The 16635-nt window shown below is 53.1% G+C and overlaps 6 protein-coding genes across 6 annotated transcripts; 4 read left to right on the plus strand and 2 right to left on the minus strand.

Moving 5' to 3' along the window:
* Positions 1-513: 513 nt before the first annotated feature.
* GCG54_00005209 (uncharacterized protein) lies at positions 514-2743 on the plus strand (the record flags this gene model as incomplete). Its single annotated transcript, XM_045405237.1, has 4 exons — positions 514-1479; positions 1530-1631; positions 1745-2033; positions 2094-2743. 4 exons carry the CDS (start codon positions 514-516, stop codon positions 2741-2743), a joined length of 2007 nt encoding a protein of 668 aa, XP_045256620.1.
* Positions 2744-3340: 597 nt separating this feature from the next.
* GCG54_00005210 (uncharacterized protein) lies at positions 3341-4264 on the minus strand (the record flags this gene model as incomplete). The annotated part of the gene is made up of 2 exons (XM_045405238.1): positions 3341-3965; positions 4032-4264. 2 exons carry the CDS (start codon positions 4262-4264, stop codon positions 3341-3343), a joined length of 858 nt encoding a protein of 285 aa, XP_045256621.1.
* Positions 4265-8604: 4340 nt separating this feature from the next.
* On the plus strand, positions 8605-9954 carry GCG54_00005211 (uncharacterized protein; the record flags this gene model as incomplete). The annotated part of the gene is made up of 4 exons (XM_045405239.1): positions 8605-9105; positions 9200-9365; positions 9475-9661; positions 9735-9954. The coding sequence occupies 4 exons, from the start codon at positions 8605-8607 to the stop codon at positions 9952-9954; spliced, it is 1074 nt and encodes a 357-aa protein (XP_045256622.1).
* Positions 9955-10345: 391 nt separating this feature from the next.
* Positions 10346-11202, minus strand: GCG54_00005212 (uncharacterized protein; the record flags this gene model as incomplete). The annotated part of the gene is made up of 2 exons (XM_045405240.1): positions 10346-11160; positions 11190-11202. The coding sequence occupies 2 exons, from the start codon at positions 11200-11202 to the stop codon at positions 10346-10348; spliced, it is 828 nt and encodes a 275-aa protein (XP_045256623.1).
* Positions 11203-11736: 534 nt separating this feature from the next.
* On the plus strand, positions 11737-12133 carry GCG54_00005213 (uncharacterized protein; the record flags this gene model as incomplete). The annotated part of the gene is made up of 2 exons (XM_045405241.1): positions 11737-11805; positions 11843-12133. 2 exons carry the CDS (start codon positions 11737-11739, stop codon positions 12131-12133), a joined length of 360 nt encoding a protein of 119 aa, XP_045256624.1.
* Positions 12134-14179: 2046 nt separating this feature from the next.
* On the plus strand, positions 14180-16582 carry GCG54_00005215 (uncharacterized protein; the record flags this gene model as incomplete). Its single annotated transcript, XM_045405242.1, has 4 exons — positions 14180-15193; positions 15251-15520; positions 15575-15725; positions 15786-16582. The coding sequence occupies 4 exons, from the start codon at positions 14180-14182 to the stop codon at positions 16580-16582; spliced, it is 2232 nt and encodes a 743-aa protein (XP_045256625.1).
* Between the last annotated feature and the right edge of the window lie 53 nt (positions 16583-16635).

Here is a 16635-nt window from a genome sequence, read left to right on the forward strand (position 1 = left end):
GTCATTGGTAAGTCATCGGCATAGAACGCTTCCTGCCCAGATATATTTTGCTCATATTGATGGAATGAGACCGCCTATGTATCCTTTGTCTGAGCGGCCGTACTGCCTGTGATTAATTATACTCTACCTTGCCGTCGTCGATGCTATCGTTGTCGTTGTCATCGTTATTGTCGTTATTCGTCGTCGTCGTTGTCGCCTGCTGTCGTCATCGTCGTCGCTACTATTAGTGTTTCTACTATCGTCTTCGATGGTAATAAAAAGAAGATTTAGGCGGTCTCATTCAAAAACGTGGTTTCATTTTCGGGAAATAACATCGCCAAACTTTGCTGCGTTTTAACCCATCTCGTGAGGATCTGACCTCACCGAGGGTGACCGAAACAGTACGTACCTGCCACAGCAAGGCGAGCACGGTCCAGGTCACGTGAAAGTCACGCGACACAGCTTTCCACCTTCTCCAGACCATCCGACTCAACCACCTCCCGCCCTTCAATATAACTAGCATCGATTCACGCCATGGAGAACACAATGCCCGACGACGCCTCCCGCCTGTGGGCTATTAAGCAGGAAAAGGCTGACGAGTTGAGCGCGATGCGTGCCCAAGTCGTGCAGGCCTCGGACGCCACATCATCCACTGTCCAGACTGGTAGTGGCGTCGTGTCTACGCCTACCACAGCCGGCCCAAGCCGACCGTTTCCTACAATCTCGAAGAACGAGGGCAAATCGCCGACGCCTTCGAGATATACCCCACAGTTTACAGCCTCGACCAAGCAGATTTTGAGCCGAATCAAGAACGAGAATGGCAGTGGAAGCAACTCCTCCCCGTCCCTTGGCTTCACCACCGCCCAACTCTCCGCCCCAGCAAAGGCAACTTACGAAGACGTTAAGCGCAGACTCGTGGAGACGCTCAGCACATCGACAACTTTGCCAATGCCGACAGCATCACCCAGACCTACCGCAGCAGCCGCCACGTATGCCAATCAACTGCCATCACCTAGCGGGGTCAAGAGGAAGCGAGGATCAGACGAGCATGACGGCAGGCCACCAACGCGCCCCACACCCCGAGACGAACCTCAGCCCGTTGCCATCCAGCCCCCGAAACCGCCTGCCAAAAGGAAACGCGTCAAGGATTCTTCCATGTGTGTGAAGTGCCAGCGCAGCTCGGATACTGCCGCAAACCTTATCATCACTTGTGGCTGCGGCGAGGCCTGGCACCAGCTCTGTCACGATCCCCAGGTCTCTGAGGAAACAGCTAGCAACCCTGCCACTTTCAAGTGCAGCACTTGCGTCGTCGAAGACAAGGCGCAGGCTAACTATCAAGCCAAACTGGTTAAGTACCGCGAGGCGAAGCAGCAGCAATCCGATCTGAAGAAGCAGCGGGCCGAAGTGGAGAGATTGAGGACGAGGAATCTCGAGGGTCTGCCAGATTTCATCAAGCCTGAGCTGGTGGGATTCGGGGCTGGCGATGCCAGCACTGATGCGGTATGTGCTCTGGACAAAACGACAAGAGCGAGCGCTGACCCCAAGAACAGAGGAGAGAGTATTTCGAGGAACTCCGTAGGACGGACTTGCTTAATCTACTGTCTTTCAGTGAGCGAATCAAGCCTGGCCTGTTGGTGGACATTCTCGTTTCGGTGTCCAAAAAGCAGCCGGATCTTCCGATCTTCCGCTCGCCAGACTGGGCTCAGCCGAGGACGGCATGTTTCCCTTCTTGTATCAGAGGCTCAGAATGCTAACATGCCAGTAGCAGCCCGAAAGCTCTCGTACGAATGTTCTCGCAAACGGCACTGGAAACCACTTACCACCCAAGCGTTCCAAGCAACGCTCCAAGCCCGGTGGTGTGCGACCCATTTTGCAGTTGACGACCGCCCCTGAGGCCGATGCTGCACCAGAGGACAATGAGGACGATTATCTTCACCCTAATTGGCCAAAAGCGGGAAAAGGACTCTATGCCACTCTGCCCCCGGAGAAGGAAGACTCACATTACCTGGAGGACGATAACGACGAGGAGGCATTCAGCCATTTCTTTGTTGATGGTAGTGGAAAGCAAGTGGCACAGCCGGTCAGGGTTTAGAATGCCCAGTCGCACCAGATAGATGTCGACGACGGCGATGAGGGCAGTGTCAGCAGTAAGACCAAGGGGAAGGGAAAGGCGGTAGCCAGAGTTACCGCTCAGGAGCCAGCTCAGAAGACAGCTCAGAAGCCAGCTCAGAAGCCAGCTCAGAAGCCAGCTCAGAAGCCAGCTCAGAAGCCAGCTCAGAAGCCAGCTCAGAAGCCAGCTCAGAAGCCAGCTCAGAAAGCAGGTACCAGCACCAGCAGCAGCAAGGCGCAGGGGAAGGGAAAGGCTGTCTCGATGGCGCCCGTCATTGTGGATCTAGACAATGGCAGGGCCAGCAGCAAAGTGATGGCAGAGGGGAAAGCTAAAGCTACCACTAGTGTGCCTGTCGTTGAGCTTGACATCGACAACGGCGAGGGAAGCAGCAAGGGAAAGAGCAAGATCCCAAGGTACACGGGGGCAGGAGCGGCCACGAAGGGAAGCAAGGCGAATAAGGGCGCGAATAAGACAGCGACGACAAACAAGACAGCAGCAACAACAACAAACGCTGTGAGGACGGCCTCTGCGGTAGTACCTCCCGCGCAGCCGCAACGCCGTGGTCGCTCTACCAGGACAAGTCTCTCAGCGGCTGCTGATGCCGAGCTTTACGCCAACCATCCGGAAGCACGAAAGCTGGCGTCCTGGTTCTAGCGGTAGATGTGAACAGTTAGGTATAAGAGTAGCGCAGAATAGATACCCAAAAAGCGGCTGAATAATCGAAGATAGAACCTACCTTGTGCTGTGGCTGCTGTACTCCTGTGTCAAAGCCGTCGTCATCGTCTGTTATCGTCGTCTGTCGTAGTCCGCCGTCGTCGTCTTTCTTCGTTGTCGCTCGCAGACGTCTTAGTCCAGCACCGATATACCCCCCCACGACTCACGGCATTGCATCACCGCAGCAGTTGCAACATCCGACGTTTCCACGGGAGCAAGCTTCTCCCCTAATCCCGATTCCCTGATCGCGCGAATCCGAACAACACAAAAACATGGGACGAAAAGGAAGTCCGATGGGACCATCGGCATATGTAACCCCAAAATCAGACGGGCGGACGTTGTCTGTCATTCGTGTCATCCCATGAAAAACGAATGCATTGAACGACTGAGTGAGTGAACGACAGCATCTCCACTTGCTCAATGCCGCTGTCAGGATATATTTGCATTATCATTATGTAGTTATGGCTTATGTGATGTCTGTGTACGTCTAAGTGATTACTTTTTTTCGTCCTTCTCCGTGTGAGAACAGGCCAGGGGTCATGTAGGTCTCGTCACGGCCACGGGCGGCGGACTCGTGCTCCCGCTCGCGATCGAATCCGCAGAGACGCTCACCCCGCCCACGCTGTCCTTCACCCTCCGCGTGCCCATGCGCACAGGCAGCGGCACATTCACCACATCGCCCCTCCGCACCTCATCCCTCACGAACCGCGCCGCCTCGAGGTCCACGGTGGCCACCTCCCTTGGCGGCGGGGCGGCGCCCATCTCCTCGCCGGCGCTGCTGCCCAACCTTAACGCGCTCTCGCCGGGCGCGCGCCCGCCGGTGAAGAGCTCGCGCGCGTCGCCCGAGTAGCGCTTGACCTCCTTGGCGAGCCAGTGGCGGCACAGGGCGACGAAGAGCAGGTTCCACAGGCCGAGGCCCCAGAGGAACATGTAGGCGAGGACGCGGCCATAGGCGTCGGACATGCCCCAGTACTCGAAATCCGGGGCGAAGACGTCACCGCCGAGGGCGATGTAGACGGCAAAGACGGCGATGAGGCCGAGGCCGAGGGCGAGGCGGAGGAGCAGGGCCCAGCCGGGCCAGGGGTCGTGGGCGTGAACTATTGAGCGGGCGTCGAGGAGGATGTCTGTGGAGAGCATGATGATGAGGGCGACTGCGGCGGGCCTGTGGTGTTGTGTTAGTTTCTTTGGTATTGGCGAGAAATACGTGAGAAATTGAGGCGTGAGTTACCCTGTGCGATATGTCAAGGGGAATGGCACGTTGTACAGGAACCACGACATGATCCATAGCAAGATGCTCGCGGCGGCGACGTGCGCCACGTCGTTTGCGATTTGCGCACGGAGGAGCCAGCGCTTGAACTGGCGGGCTTGCCGGTGGTTCGGGCGTCGTGAGCGGCGGACTCGGGCCCGGTGTCGGGGTGGAGGGGGGATCGTGAGCGGTGGTGGACGGTGGGGACGTTCCATCGTGTCCGTGTGTGTGTGTGTGTTTTGTGTGCCCTTCTGGTTGATGTTGAGAATGAGAAAACCCGGCGATGAGAAAACAGATGAAAAAGGGACTGAATTATCGGTTGGTAGCGGGGAGGGGTGAAGATGGCGACGGCCGGATGGTCTTGATCATCGCTGTATGTGTGTATACTGATCAACTTTCTGTCGCGAGATGTTGAGTTGTTCGTTCTCGTTATTCTTGGTTGTGCGTGTCGTTTTTTCAAACTTCGTCCGGGACAGGTTATTCAAAGGTAAACTCTCTGGCATGCCAGTGACGACGACTCTGGTGCAGAGCGAAATGAGTTCAAGACACACGCCAGCCGGAAGGGAAGAGACGAAAAAACAACAAAATGGATGTGATAATAAGACCTTTGGGCTGTTTCCCCGATGCGGCGTATGTCTCAGGCGGGAAGTATAAGGTAAAATATGAGGAAAGCGTAATATTAAGGTAGGATGGCACTGATGGCAGCCGAAAACCTTGGAGCGAGCCTAAAACGAGGAAGGGGAGGAGAGGAAACGCGGCAGCCCCAGTCGCAGACGGGTGCGTTGTCGGGTGGTATTCTTGATATTAGAGGCAGAGGGTCCGGAGTTGGTGTGAAGCAGGTTGGAGGGCTGTTTTCAGCTGAATCGAATCGGCGATCATTCATGGGCAGGCAGGTCGGACTAGACGACGTGGCCGGGGACAGGGTATGATTCTATTTCGGACGGACTCAAGATGACATTAACAGACGGTAGGTCGTCCGTCGTATGCAGGAGACAGATAGTAGATAGTCGGGACGGAGGGAGGATGAGATGGGAGGAGATGAGATGTGATGATCGCCGCCGCCCTTTCAACCCACGACCGGCGGAGTGAAATGTCGAAATGCACAGCAGCAAGCAGGGAGCGGGAAAAGAAACAAGAACATCCAGACCGCTGGGCCGGACACGTTGAGGAGGGCGGCCCTTTTGAGAGACGGCCCAGCGACGGAGATGTCCTGGAGATGATGCATGTCTGGCTGGCTCGCTGGCTTGCAGAAGAGTCTTGGCTTTTCGGGGGGAGGGGAGGGGGGCTGGTTTGGGGATGCAGATGCAACAAAGCATCCGTCCTGTTGCTTCCCGAATGCGGTCCCGCGAGCGAATGATGTTGTGAGCATCACTGGGTGAAGGGGGGAAGCCTTTTTTCGTCCAATTGGCCCTGGCGCAGATCAACCCGTGATGCCCCTGCAGCTGCTTCGGCACTGCGCTCCGCACGCAGTAGCCCCGGTTTCCAGGGGGCCTCAGCACCCACAGCAGCAGTTAGAGCTCTCCTCCAGCGGGGCACCTCACCGGGCATCTTCCAATGGGGCGCTGTAGACGCCTCGGTCAGCACACCTGGAACTGCGCACTTGGCCATCCTGAAGGACGCCAAGCACTTCCCGTCCATCGTGGGGTTTTCGCAGGGGGCCCTTACACCCAGGGGCCAATGCTCCGGGGGTCGGACGAGTCTCAGACCAGACGAACCTCATTGCGACGCTGTCAGTCCGACGACAGCGTCGCCATTCTTTTCTCCTGTCTTCTGTGCTTGTTCCCGTCTATTCTGGCCCGATGGCTGTGACGGCTGGCGGATGAGTGAGACATTGGCGTCCCTCTCCTTGGTGACCGGGACCTGCTGCTGGAGACATCCGGATTCCTCGCCCTCGGCCCGACGCTTGATGGGAATTCTCCTTCCGTTTGTTCTTTGCCATGTCGCAAGGTGCTGACATAAACTTCTCTCTGCTTGCTTTAAATGTGTTTGCCCAGCCACACTCTGCCGTTTGAATATCGCACACGGACACGATGGAGTCATGCAACTCGGGAACCCCCAGCCACTCTCCGCCCTACGTCCGTCGTCAATCCCATCTTTCCTACTGCAGGGAACCTGGAAACGAAACTTCGCTGCCCTTTCCACGTACGGAAACTGCACACTGAATCGTTTCTGAAATCCATATCGCATATGCTATTGCTGGACACGAATGCATTACTACATGCAGAAGCCGTTCACATGTATTCCGACCTGGGATAACCGCTCATGCGCAGCTGCGAACCCGCCGCCCACAAACCCGTTCAACAAATGCCATCTCTAATCCTTCCTTTTGACACCTGTCAGGCGATTCTTGTTCTCGGTATACGATCCGGCTGGTGTACTCGTTCCGAATGGCCCGTTGGCTCCGAGGCGACCTTGCCGGATGCCATCCAGGCCATCCCAACTTCGCCTCCGCGGGTATCTTTGTCATAATATTCGACGTCGTTTGACGCATGGCTAGGGATAACGCCGCTCCATGTCGAATCCATGGTGATACTATCGAGTCCATGTCCGTTTGTTCCTGGCCGAGAGGTGATCGGAATGTGTTTCAACGCGGTGCTTTCGATGATGACCTGTAACCAAATAACTTCGCAGGTTCTTTGGAGAGCTAGTCAAACGACTTTCGGCGCTTCTTTGATCCGGAATCCTCATGAACACCTTTCTCGGACTTGCTGGCTTCTCGGGCTCCTGTGATGTTTCTGTCGTTCCTCGTTTGTTCGTGCTCGCTGAAAAGATTTGCTTTGAGCTTGTCTTTTTGACAGACAAGGGGTCATCTTCAATTTCTTCCGCTCGCCGCTTGGTCCCTTGCTTCTTTTGGTGTCCACGGACGGAGCCGGTTGGCCCCAAGATTGCGTCAAGACCCACGACTTTGTCGAGGCCTAACTGCAGCAACGCCGAGGTCGAAGCCTGGAAGCCGGCGCTCATGTCGTCGCTGGTCTGCACGGATTTCTGCGGATTCATACTGCGAATCTCGACAGCCTCGGGAGACGATACTGTCGCGTCGTCATCTCTCGCAGCATCTCCTCGAGCAGAGTCCTCCTCGTCATCGTCAATATAAATCACCTCCGGCGGCTTCCATTTTCGTGCCAACTGTTCCTTCTGCTGGGCGATCTTATCGATCAAGGCGTACTGTGCCCGTACGCTCTCGAACCTGGCCCAGTATTTGTTGGCTTCGGCGTCGTTCTCTGCCAGCCGAATCTTTTCTTTTGAGGCAGTCCATGCCGACGACAAGGCGTCGTGAGACCTTTTGGCAAGGAGCCAGGCCTCAATCGCGATCTCTTTCTCGCGGGCGTTGAGAGACGTGGCACACATCAAAGCCTTGTAGATTAGGTTCTTGCGGCTCAATTAGCCTTGGGGATTGAAAGCATTGTATTGGCCACTTACATCTCGATCAGGCATTTTTGCGGATGCGGATCACGATCCGACGCGACGTGATCAGGACGCGAGTAGAGGCCGGGAGGTGTCGTTGGCGTATTTGCAAAAAGAAAGGTGCAGATTTCCAGTGTGCCTGAGTTCATATTGTGGAAAAAGAGGGGTGGGTGGTTTCTATCCGCAAGACATCGGGCGGGTTACGGGTAAGTACCTACTTGGGAAGCAACTTCCGCGATGGCTTTTTCATCAACAAAAACTCCGAAATTGGAAGTAACGAATATGCTAGTCTTCCTTCCTTTCTCGCGCGCCCCCCTCCCCTTCCCAAAAAGAAAAAGAAAAAGCAAATGAAAACAAAGCTCTGCACTATGGGGGGGAAGGCCCAGCACATCACGTCCACTGACTTGCCTCGAGGATGGCATGGTTCTCTAAAGGTGCAGGACGGTTGGTCTCTCAGAAACTGGAAGCGACCAAGACGGACTTGCCCCTCGACTGCATGCTGCGATGATCTTTGTGGCGAAGGGTGACACTGGCTTTTACCAACTCCTCCAACCTGCAAACGAGTTTCGCGATTGGAGCGGATGGCTTGCCGGGAGAACATGTGCCCTCTTTGCAACTCGTACCATTACAACTATTACTCTGAGACTGTCATTGGCGCGGACCTCTATTTTGCTGTTAGATGAGGTTGCAAGACTTTCACCCCGGCCTATCAACGTGTCGAGCATGACTTCAAGAGGAGACAATCTCAACCCCGCCCAAGAACGCCAAGTTCCATTGACTCTGACTAATTCTCAAGAGATCAATGTCGAACTTCGCCATTGTCTTCTCCGACATATCACGCGGCAGCAGCTGGATACTACGTCGATGACATGACAATTATCCGGGGCGGGGTGCTGGGCAAGAGCCTAAACCTCGAGTGCCTTCGCATAGTCCAACATCATGAAGCAGAAGAATACGTATAAAGGGCGTCATGTCTCCGATGTCAACATGTTAGGAGAAGCAAAACATTTCCGCCAAGCTGGTCAAAATGTGAGCTTTCCAAGTCTTTAAATTCATTTTCTGCCTCTCGACAGCGGCCATCCCTGCTTTGGCGTTCCATTCAACGGCCCCGGGGGGCTTGACAATCACCAATACTTTCACCCTCGATGGCATGTCTTGGACTGTCTACGAGGACTTGGCAGAGCCAGGAGGCGACATTGTCCTGGTACCCGAAACCGGATTGACGAAACGGTTTGCAACGCAACTTGGGTTTACCAAAACTCGGGCTGATCCAGCCGTGGACCCAGCCGATGTCAACCAAGCACCAAATAACCTTCTTGCTGATGCGCTGCTCAAGGACGGAGAGCCTGATGAGGTCCCTGTCCGAGACGTCCTGCCGTTTCCCAACACCGCGGGCTGGGACACCTTCGCAAACGTCCAGACCAACAATACCCTCACCGTGCGAGCGGACACCAGAACTTGGAATCACTTCCCCCTCGAGTTCCAAGAGAAAGACATCCTAGGAGACCCAGAGTACAGGAACTGGACTTATGACGGCCTATTAGGCAGATGGCGGCCCGGCTCTCGCAAGGTCTTCCGCCGCGGATCCGACGGCCAGGACTGGGTCGAATCCATCGCTTTTGCTGAAAACCTATCGCGACAAGAGTCTGGCGTGGGTTAACATCCTCCCGACCCTTCACGATGAGAGTATAGCATTGGGCCGGCCCCTCTGATCCTTTCTACGTCTGGTCCACGGATGGAGCGAGTCCGGCTCCGTCATAGTCCACCCGACATACTTCAACCTGCCTTGCTTCAACTACCAAGCCTACACGGTTCGAGACTTACGAGAACTCAGCCATCAGAAAATGTTCTCCGAGTACACCGCCGACTGGACCACCCGTGCCGAAGTGATGGTCAATCAGACCATCGCCAGTATCAAATCGCCCACTGGGCAACACACAAACCCGCCCCATGTTCCTCCGACCCCGAACCAAAACACCACCATAGACTCCCTTGCCGTGGAATGGCCATCAATGAACAGATGGGCCCCTCGAGCTCGTCAACACCGTCATCGACTCCATGAAAGCCAACAACTTCACCCCCACAGGGCTCCTCGCCAACGTCCTGGTCCGCAAGCCGGAGAGCCGCGAAATCGTAGGCCTCATCGGCTCCGGTTACGCTCTGCGCCTCCTTCTGGCCGACCGGACGGACGAGTTCGTCCTCTTCCTGTACGCACACCGCTACTACATCCACAACCGCGGCAACCGGATCGCCGACGCGCTGGGGGCGTGTGGAATTCAGCACCTTCACCAACATCACGGCTCGGACGATCACTGCGGAGGTCGCGTTTCTCGGTGGGAGCGTTCCCTCCGAGACTCGCGTCAAGTGGCGCGTCCCGGCTGGAGAAAGCCTTGGAAAGGTCACTGTCAACGGCGCTCCCGCAGATGAGGTGATGGGTGAAGATGTTGTGCTGCGGATGGGAGCTGACGTGAAGAACGTGACCGTTCTTGGAAACTTCTAGTTCTTTTCTTCGTGGTTGCTTGTAAATCCATCAACATTGGTGTATGTCACGATGTTGATGGAGAGTTTGAGACTCCGGGCACAAGTACATTCGTTACTTAACGAGAAAACATTCACTTAGATGCTACTGCCATGCAAAAAAGCTCAGTCCTTCGCAATTGCAAAATAACATCCAGGTAAGGCTTTAAGAGACCAAGAGCAGCAATGTCAGTATTGAACTAGGTACTGTGACAACCTTGAAGACTCAGGGATGGGTATTTTGTATGAACAGTCAGTTGCATACATGCCTAGATTCGTCCCTCTTTTCCTCTTCCCGTTTGCTTCTATCATTCCGTCCAAAAAGCAGGTAAATGGCCGCAAATACCACGAATTCCAGCTGTCTAGATCATCTCTCAAAACAGCTTTTGACGAGCTAGCTGAGATTGAGTATCCCGCCCGACTTTGTTGATGTCCGTTGGATCGCGCCCCAGGACGGTATCCATAGTAACACCAACTTGAACCACCGCAAGGACACAAGTGACAATGCCGCATAGTTGAGTAACCATCGGAGAATAATCTGCCTGGATTGCGTAAATGGTAGGCAGAGCTGCGAGGACCTGCGGACCAGCATAGCAAAGCGGTAGAATCGGAGGAACCAAGCAGCTTCTCCACCCCTCAAGCAGGTGGCGGTATCTGTAAGTGATGGAGATGCCGACAAAAATGCTTGAGACGTTGCAAAAGGCCCACCAGCAAGGGAAAACGTTGAACACCAGCGGCTGGTGGCCGTAGTATGTATAAATACCACCATACATGAGCATGCATTCTTCGAGGATGATGTCCAGCAGTCCCGCAAAGCCGAGGAGAGCCCATAGCTTTCCGGTTCGGATGTCACGCATCAGCGCGCCGAAGATACCACAGCTGAGAACGGCCCCGTAAGACCACCAGATAATGCCGACGTATACGTCAAAATCACGCCCAAGTAAGGTGAACATGAGTTTTCCGGGGTCGTTAGACGTGGTCCAGTAGACGTTGGCCAAATAGCAGTTGATTGCTTCGACTAGGACAAACGTAGCAGATCCGATTGTTAAGGCCGCAGGGACTGTCGAGCCCCAGCGCTTACTTTCTCTCAGACCAATGCCCACGAAAGTGAGTGATATGGCTAAGAGGATGATCGAAACAACCCGGACGTGATGCGGGTCTTGAGGAAAGTCGTCATTGGGTGGTGGAACTGTGCGATATGTAGGATCCAGTGTTAACTTTGAGTAGGCATTTTGGGCTACCGAGCTTGCTACCAGGCCGAGACCAAAGATCGATAAAAGATTGTGACGATGCATCGGAAAAGATATACAAGAAATCAATGTGGCGATGAGTAAAGAGAGAAGAACTCAGGACTAACAGCTGTTGAATAAATGCTGGCTACTTATAACGCAGTCGAAAAAAAGTGTGGCATGGTGCGGCTCCTCAGGTTTGCGTCGAAGACCCATTTTGGGAAGGTCGGAACCGATGAAATGACATACGGCTGATTAAAACCCATCGGCGTCGCAGCTAACGAGCCCGGAGGTGGGATTTGTCCGGCCCTAGGACCGGAGAAGTGGGGCCGGTCGGGATTATTCGATATCTGTCGGACGACAACGTCCGCACTCCTTTATCACCGTCTCCTCTTCTTTTGTTCTTTAGGGTAACCTAGAGAAGGGTTCAAATTTGATTTAATTATGTGATTGCCTAACTATCTTCAAAAACTGGCCCGCCACAGCTTGAGTTTGAGCGACTAAACATATCGGTCAATAACGCTGCAATTGTTTCAATGGGACACCCGCCTGGTTGCTATCACTGCTTTCCGTCATGTCTTTGGAATAAACGTCATAGGAGACCTGTGCATAACTGAGGCTTTCTAAGATCTGTTGCGACAGACAAACTGCACATGGACCTCCGCGTCTCATTTTCGTCAGCTCCAGGATAACTCGCGGGACCAAGCTAAGAGCACGAAAGCCGCGATTAAGATACTTATGCCAATTTATGTAGCCCGACTGAAGCCACAAGACTTTCTGGTCCTCAGCGCTGATGCGGGTTTTTGCGCGACCCGTTTTACTGGTGACCCCGAGTCTCTGCTCAATCGGGGTGCCGGGACACCAGCTAATGGCGGCAATCGAATTGCCGCTATCATTAAGGGCCAGAAGGATGCAGGCGCGGGCAAGGTTTAGGGAGAATATAGGGTCTGTCCCTGGTAAAGGGAATGTCGGTCATAGTTCTCGGAATTCTACGAAGAAAATTGATCAGATCGATTGCACTTGCGGAAATACTATGGGGTCATTGACGGGATGCGCATCAGAATAACAGAACGCGAACTATTATGAGACTTAAATACCTCAGATGTTAAGGATAACACTTGCCAGCCGAATCTTACTTGCGGTACTAATTGTTTTGAGGTCCTCATGTATCGGTAGAAACAGTCGCTTAGTTTTAGAGACCGCCTATTTTTCCTATGTTATGCCGGCTGCTTTTCCTGTGGCCATTATGCCTTATCGTCATGCTTCTATTGGCGTCATAGCTTCTAATCATCGTCGTCGTTTCTATCGTTATTATCTTTATTGTTGTCGTCGTTATCGTTGTAGCTACTATTATCTCTTACACGAGTGATTAAGAATATAAAAAATATAGCTGCGCAGTCACATAAAATATAGGCGGTCTCTAGTTTAATCCTATTATCGCTTAGTTTCCCGAACAATTCTAATTATCTAAATATCTATAGTTTTACCCCTAGTCTTTGGCACCTTTATTGCTCTCAAGCTGAATAAATATCTGTCTTAGAGTGAATCAAGTATCATTATCAAACAGAAAACTGAAGCCAGGTAAAGATGTGTTTGGGTGGAAGAGTGTAGATAACGTTCACAGCTAGTGATTAGATAGTACTGATAAGTTGTCTCTTGTCGGGCTAGCTAGTATGCAGGACAGTTCCGGGTTTCGGCCGGCAGGTACCGCCTCTCAGATGGTTCCAGCTTGATTGACCGGGGCTGTATTCCCAGCCTAGTTGGGGAATTGTGGCCGATGAAACCCGAAATCTCTCGGACCTTTGATGGCGTCCGAACGCCGGCTTTGCCTCCTACATCTCGGAACTAATTTAGGGTATCGCACGCCTGAAATTCCTCGGAAAGAAATTAGATCTATGTTCCGAAGATTTCAAATTCGGCCGTGCTAGCGTTAGCGGTAGTAATGACTTTGTTACACGTTGCCTCTATTATCCATGCCGAGGTCGTTGTTTTTCTGGTGACATCGGCAAACCCCACCCGGACTCATGATATTTACCGTGATGCTGCTTTGATCATGAAGACACTCATCGACATATTCTGCACGGACTGCATCCAGGGATTTGAGACGGATCATGTCGATGGCCAAATTAACGGTTGATGATGAGGAATCTAGCTCTGAATCCAATAAAGGTTTGGAGCCTGTTCCGTGAGGGTTTGAATGATCTGACCTGGGCCATGTCCTGCTAAACTGAGGTTCTTTCCGCCGTGCAGATGATGCAACCTGGCGTTGCAGCCGGCATAATTGGAGTGGCTCAGTGTTGATCTGATCTGCACTCCACAACTCTAACATGATGAAGCCGGGGACACCCGCCCCTAGCAGCATGGGGCAAGAGGCGGTTGGTGTCCGGGGAAGGCGGCTTTTCTCTAGAGGGCCCGTAAATAACCTTGATCCCCTCCCGGTTCTCATTCTCCACGGCCGAGCCGTAGTGACTGCATTTCGTGCCGTAACCACAGCTGTCATGTCCAACCGAAATGCAAAAAGCAATACCTATTGTGAAATTTGCGATACGTCCTTCAATCGGCGTGAGCATTATCAGCGTCATCTACGTACTCACGCCAATGAGAGACCGTTTGCATGCTCCGAGTGCGGACAGAGCTTTGGCAGAGTGTATGTATCGCGCGATTTTCTCAGGCTTTCATATTCTCTGGCTTCAAAATGATAGATCGATGACAAGACCCTGACCTCATGTCGGCAGAGACTCGCTTTCTCGCCACCACACTACGATTCACCTGGGCGGTGATCGCCAGAATCATAGCGATCGAGACAATCGCCGCGTCTCGCAGGCATGCAGGTCTTGTAATGCGTCAAAGGTTCGCTGCGATGGGCAACTACCATGTGAAAGATGTCGTCGGAGCAAGAACGACTGCTTCTACGAGCCTCTCGGCAAGAGGCGTGCGTCGGAAGCCCACTCGAACAGACCTGGTCCGAAACAACCACGAATGAACAACGAGAATGACAGCAGCGATAAGTCTAATGGCGACGCCACAAACAACGGGATAGCTGATGACAGACACATTCCACCGTCACCTCCAGTGACTGTTCCCGACGACCGACCATTGGCCAGCAACTACATCGGAGATGGACAGTCCACCAGGTCAAGGGACCAGCCCGTGATTCTTGAAGAAACAGACGGTGACCCCAACTTGAATTGCGCCAGCGGAGAAACGGATGCCGTTCAGCATCAAGAGCCTCCCATTCGATTCGATATGCTGCTCGAGGGAACGGGTCTGTTTCTCGACCTAGATACGGCCGACACAGTACCTACGCCCTCGATTATGCTAGGCACCTATGATGAGCCAACCAACTGGCTCGATTATAACCCCGATCTAAACTTCCTTCCCTATATTATGCCAAGCAACCCGTCTGCTCATATGGCATATGACAAACAGATGGAGAGACCGACAGTCGCACCACCCCATATCACAGCCTCCCGGAATCCGCCTTCTTCAGACCAGATGATGGACCAAGGCGCAGTGACAGAGCTATACAGCCGTAGTCACACGCCTGCCATCGATCAAGATGCCGTCGAGCTCAAGCATTATCACCCCGTCTCAATTGAAATGGATGCTCCGCTTGTGTTCCCTGATATGTCCCAACTCGGAACGCAAGATATCGACGAGGAAGATCTTGCCCACGTGGACGAACTCCCACAAGAAGCCGTGGAACGGGTCATTGGATACGCCACAGATATGCAACGAAAACCGAGCTTCCCCCCTTTCATAGAGCTTCGCATCCCCCCTGGGCCGGTACTCAATGCTTGGATGCAGCTCTACTTTGAATTCTTCCATCCTGTGTTTCCCATCCTACACAAGCCTTCTTTTACGTCAAAAAAGCGTCACTGGCTTCTCATGTTTGCTGTGGCTGCAGTGGGTGCTCAATTTTCAAATATTCCAGACGCCCGCCGATGTTCGAGGGCGATGCACGAACTGGTTCGTCGGCAGTCAGCTGCTATGGTAAGTAATCAACCCATTGATGCACGTCGCAAGTTCAGAGTTTCTGACTAGTAGCAGTGCGAGAGGGAGAACTACATGAGTCGTGAGCTGTGGATGCTTCAGACCATTGTCCTCAACCGCGTGGGTTTGATGTACGACGGCGACAGGCGGTCTTTGGAGGTTGCAGAGATCACGCAAGCGCTGCCAATCACCCTAGCAAGGCGGAAGGGGTTCTTTAATAACTTGTTGCCCATGCAAAAGTTTTCTCAGCTCCAATTGCCACTCACGCATAAATGGCAGATATGGGTCTTAGATGAGGAACGAAGACGGCTGGGATTCTCGGTTTGGGTAGGTAGCACCTCGCATGCCGATTTCATGCACGTCGACGAGACTGACACCTAGGTTACTCAGCTTTTAGATGCTGCATTCGCTTCTAATTTCGAACTCAGTCGATTGGTGAGGGTATCGGAACTACAAATTCCCTTGCCGCAGCCTGATGATCGTTGGGCAGCTGCTAACGCACAAAGTTGGGCTGGGTTTTCCAACGTCCTCGGTACCTCTTTCTTCAAAGAGAAAACGTTCAAGTGTTCAGAAAACTAATTTTTAATCTCAGAGTACAACGGCTCACATGGAGTGTTTACCATCGATCAGGTCGTGACGAATAACTGCTGGAAGTCTGCCTGGACAAAAACGAATACCATCGGCAAACAAGTCATCCTTCAACGACTGACGGACATCATATGCAGTACAGATGCACCCACTGACACAGATTCCGCAGTCGAGGTGTTGAACGATCTGCTAAACATGATTGAGAGTGAGCAAACTGCCCAAGCCGTCGATGAGCTCAAATCCGTCACCACTCACCAATTAATGGCCTTGACCGGGCTGATGTTTCACAACACCCCAACCTCCAAGATTCTTCCAATTGTAGTCAAGTCTATCTATGGAAAGTTCAAAGACGAGGAGTGGACGCAAGCAGCTCAGCTATGGAGGGAATCAGGGAGACAAGCTAGGTTGGCGTGCTATTTCGCCGCACGAATTATACATGTGACGCGGTCGAGCCACTGTCCGCACTTTGGAGCACCAGTCTCGCTACTCAGCGCTGTTTTCATTCTCTGGATCTACTCCAAGCTCGCTCAGAGATGCCCTGATGGCCTGCTCCTCTTATCGTTGGGCCCAGTCGTGGTGCTCGGTCCGAAGGCGCGACGCGATATGTCCGACACCAGCTGGGTTGAGAACGGATGGAGTCAGATCAAAATGCCTGGTGTTGGTAATTTGTGTAATGTTCAGGGGCGAAGGAAATTTCTGGATGAGGCCATCCTGTCCATGAGGTCTCTCAAGGGGTGGGGCATAAGTGCGACATACTCTCAGCTACTCACACGGCTGCGTGCAAGTGAGCCATCGTCATAATGTGAGAGGATGTGAGTTGGCTTTTTCGTCACTCATGATGTGCCAGGATTGCT

Source organism: Colletotrichum gloeosporioides, assembly GCF_011800055.1.
Source record: "Colletotrichum gloeosporioides strain Lc1 chromosome Unknown consensus_116, whole genome shotgun sequence".
Taxonomy (NCBI): Eukaryota; Fungi; Ascomycota; class Sordariomycetes; order Glomerellales; family Glomerellaceae; genus Colletotrichum; species Colletotrichum gloeosporioides.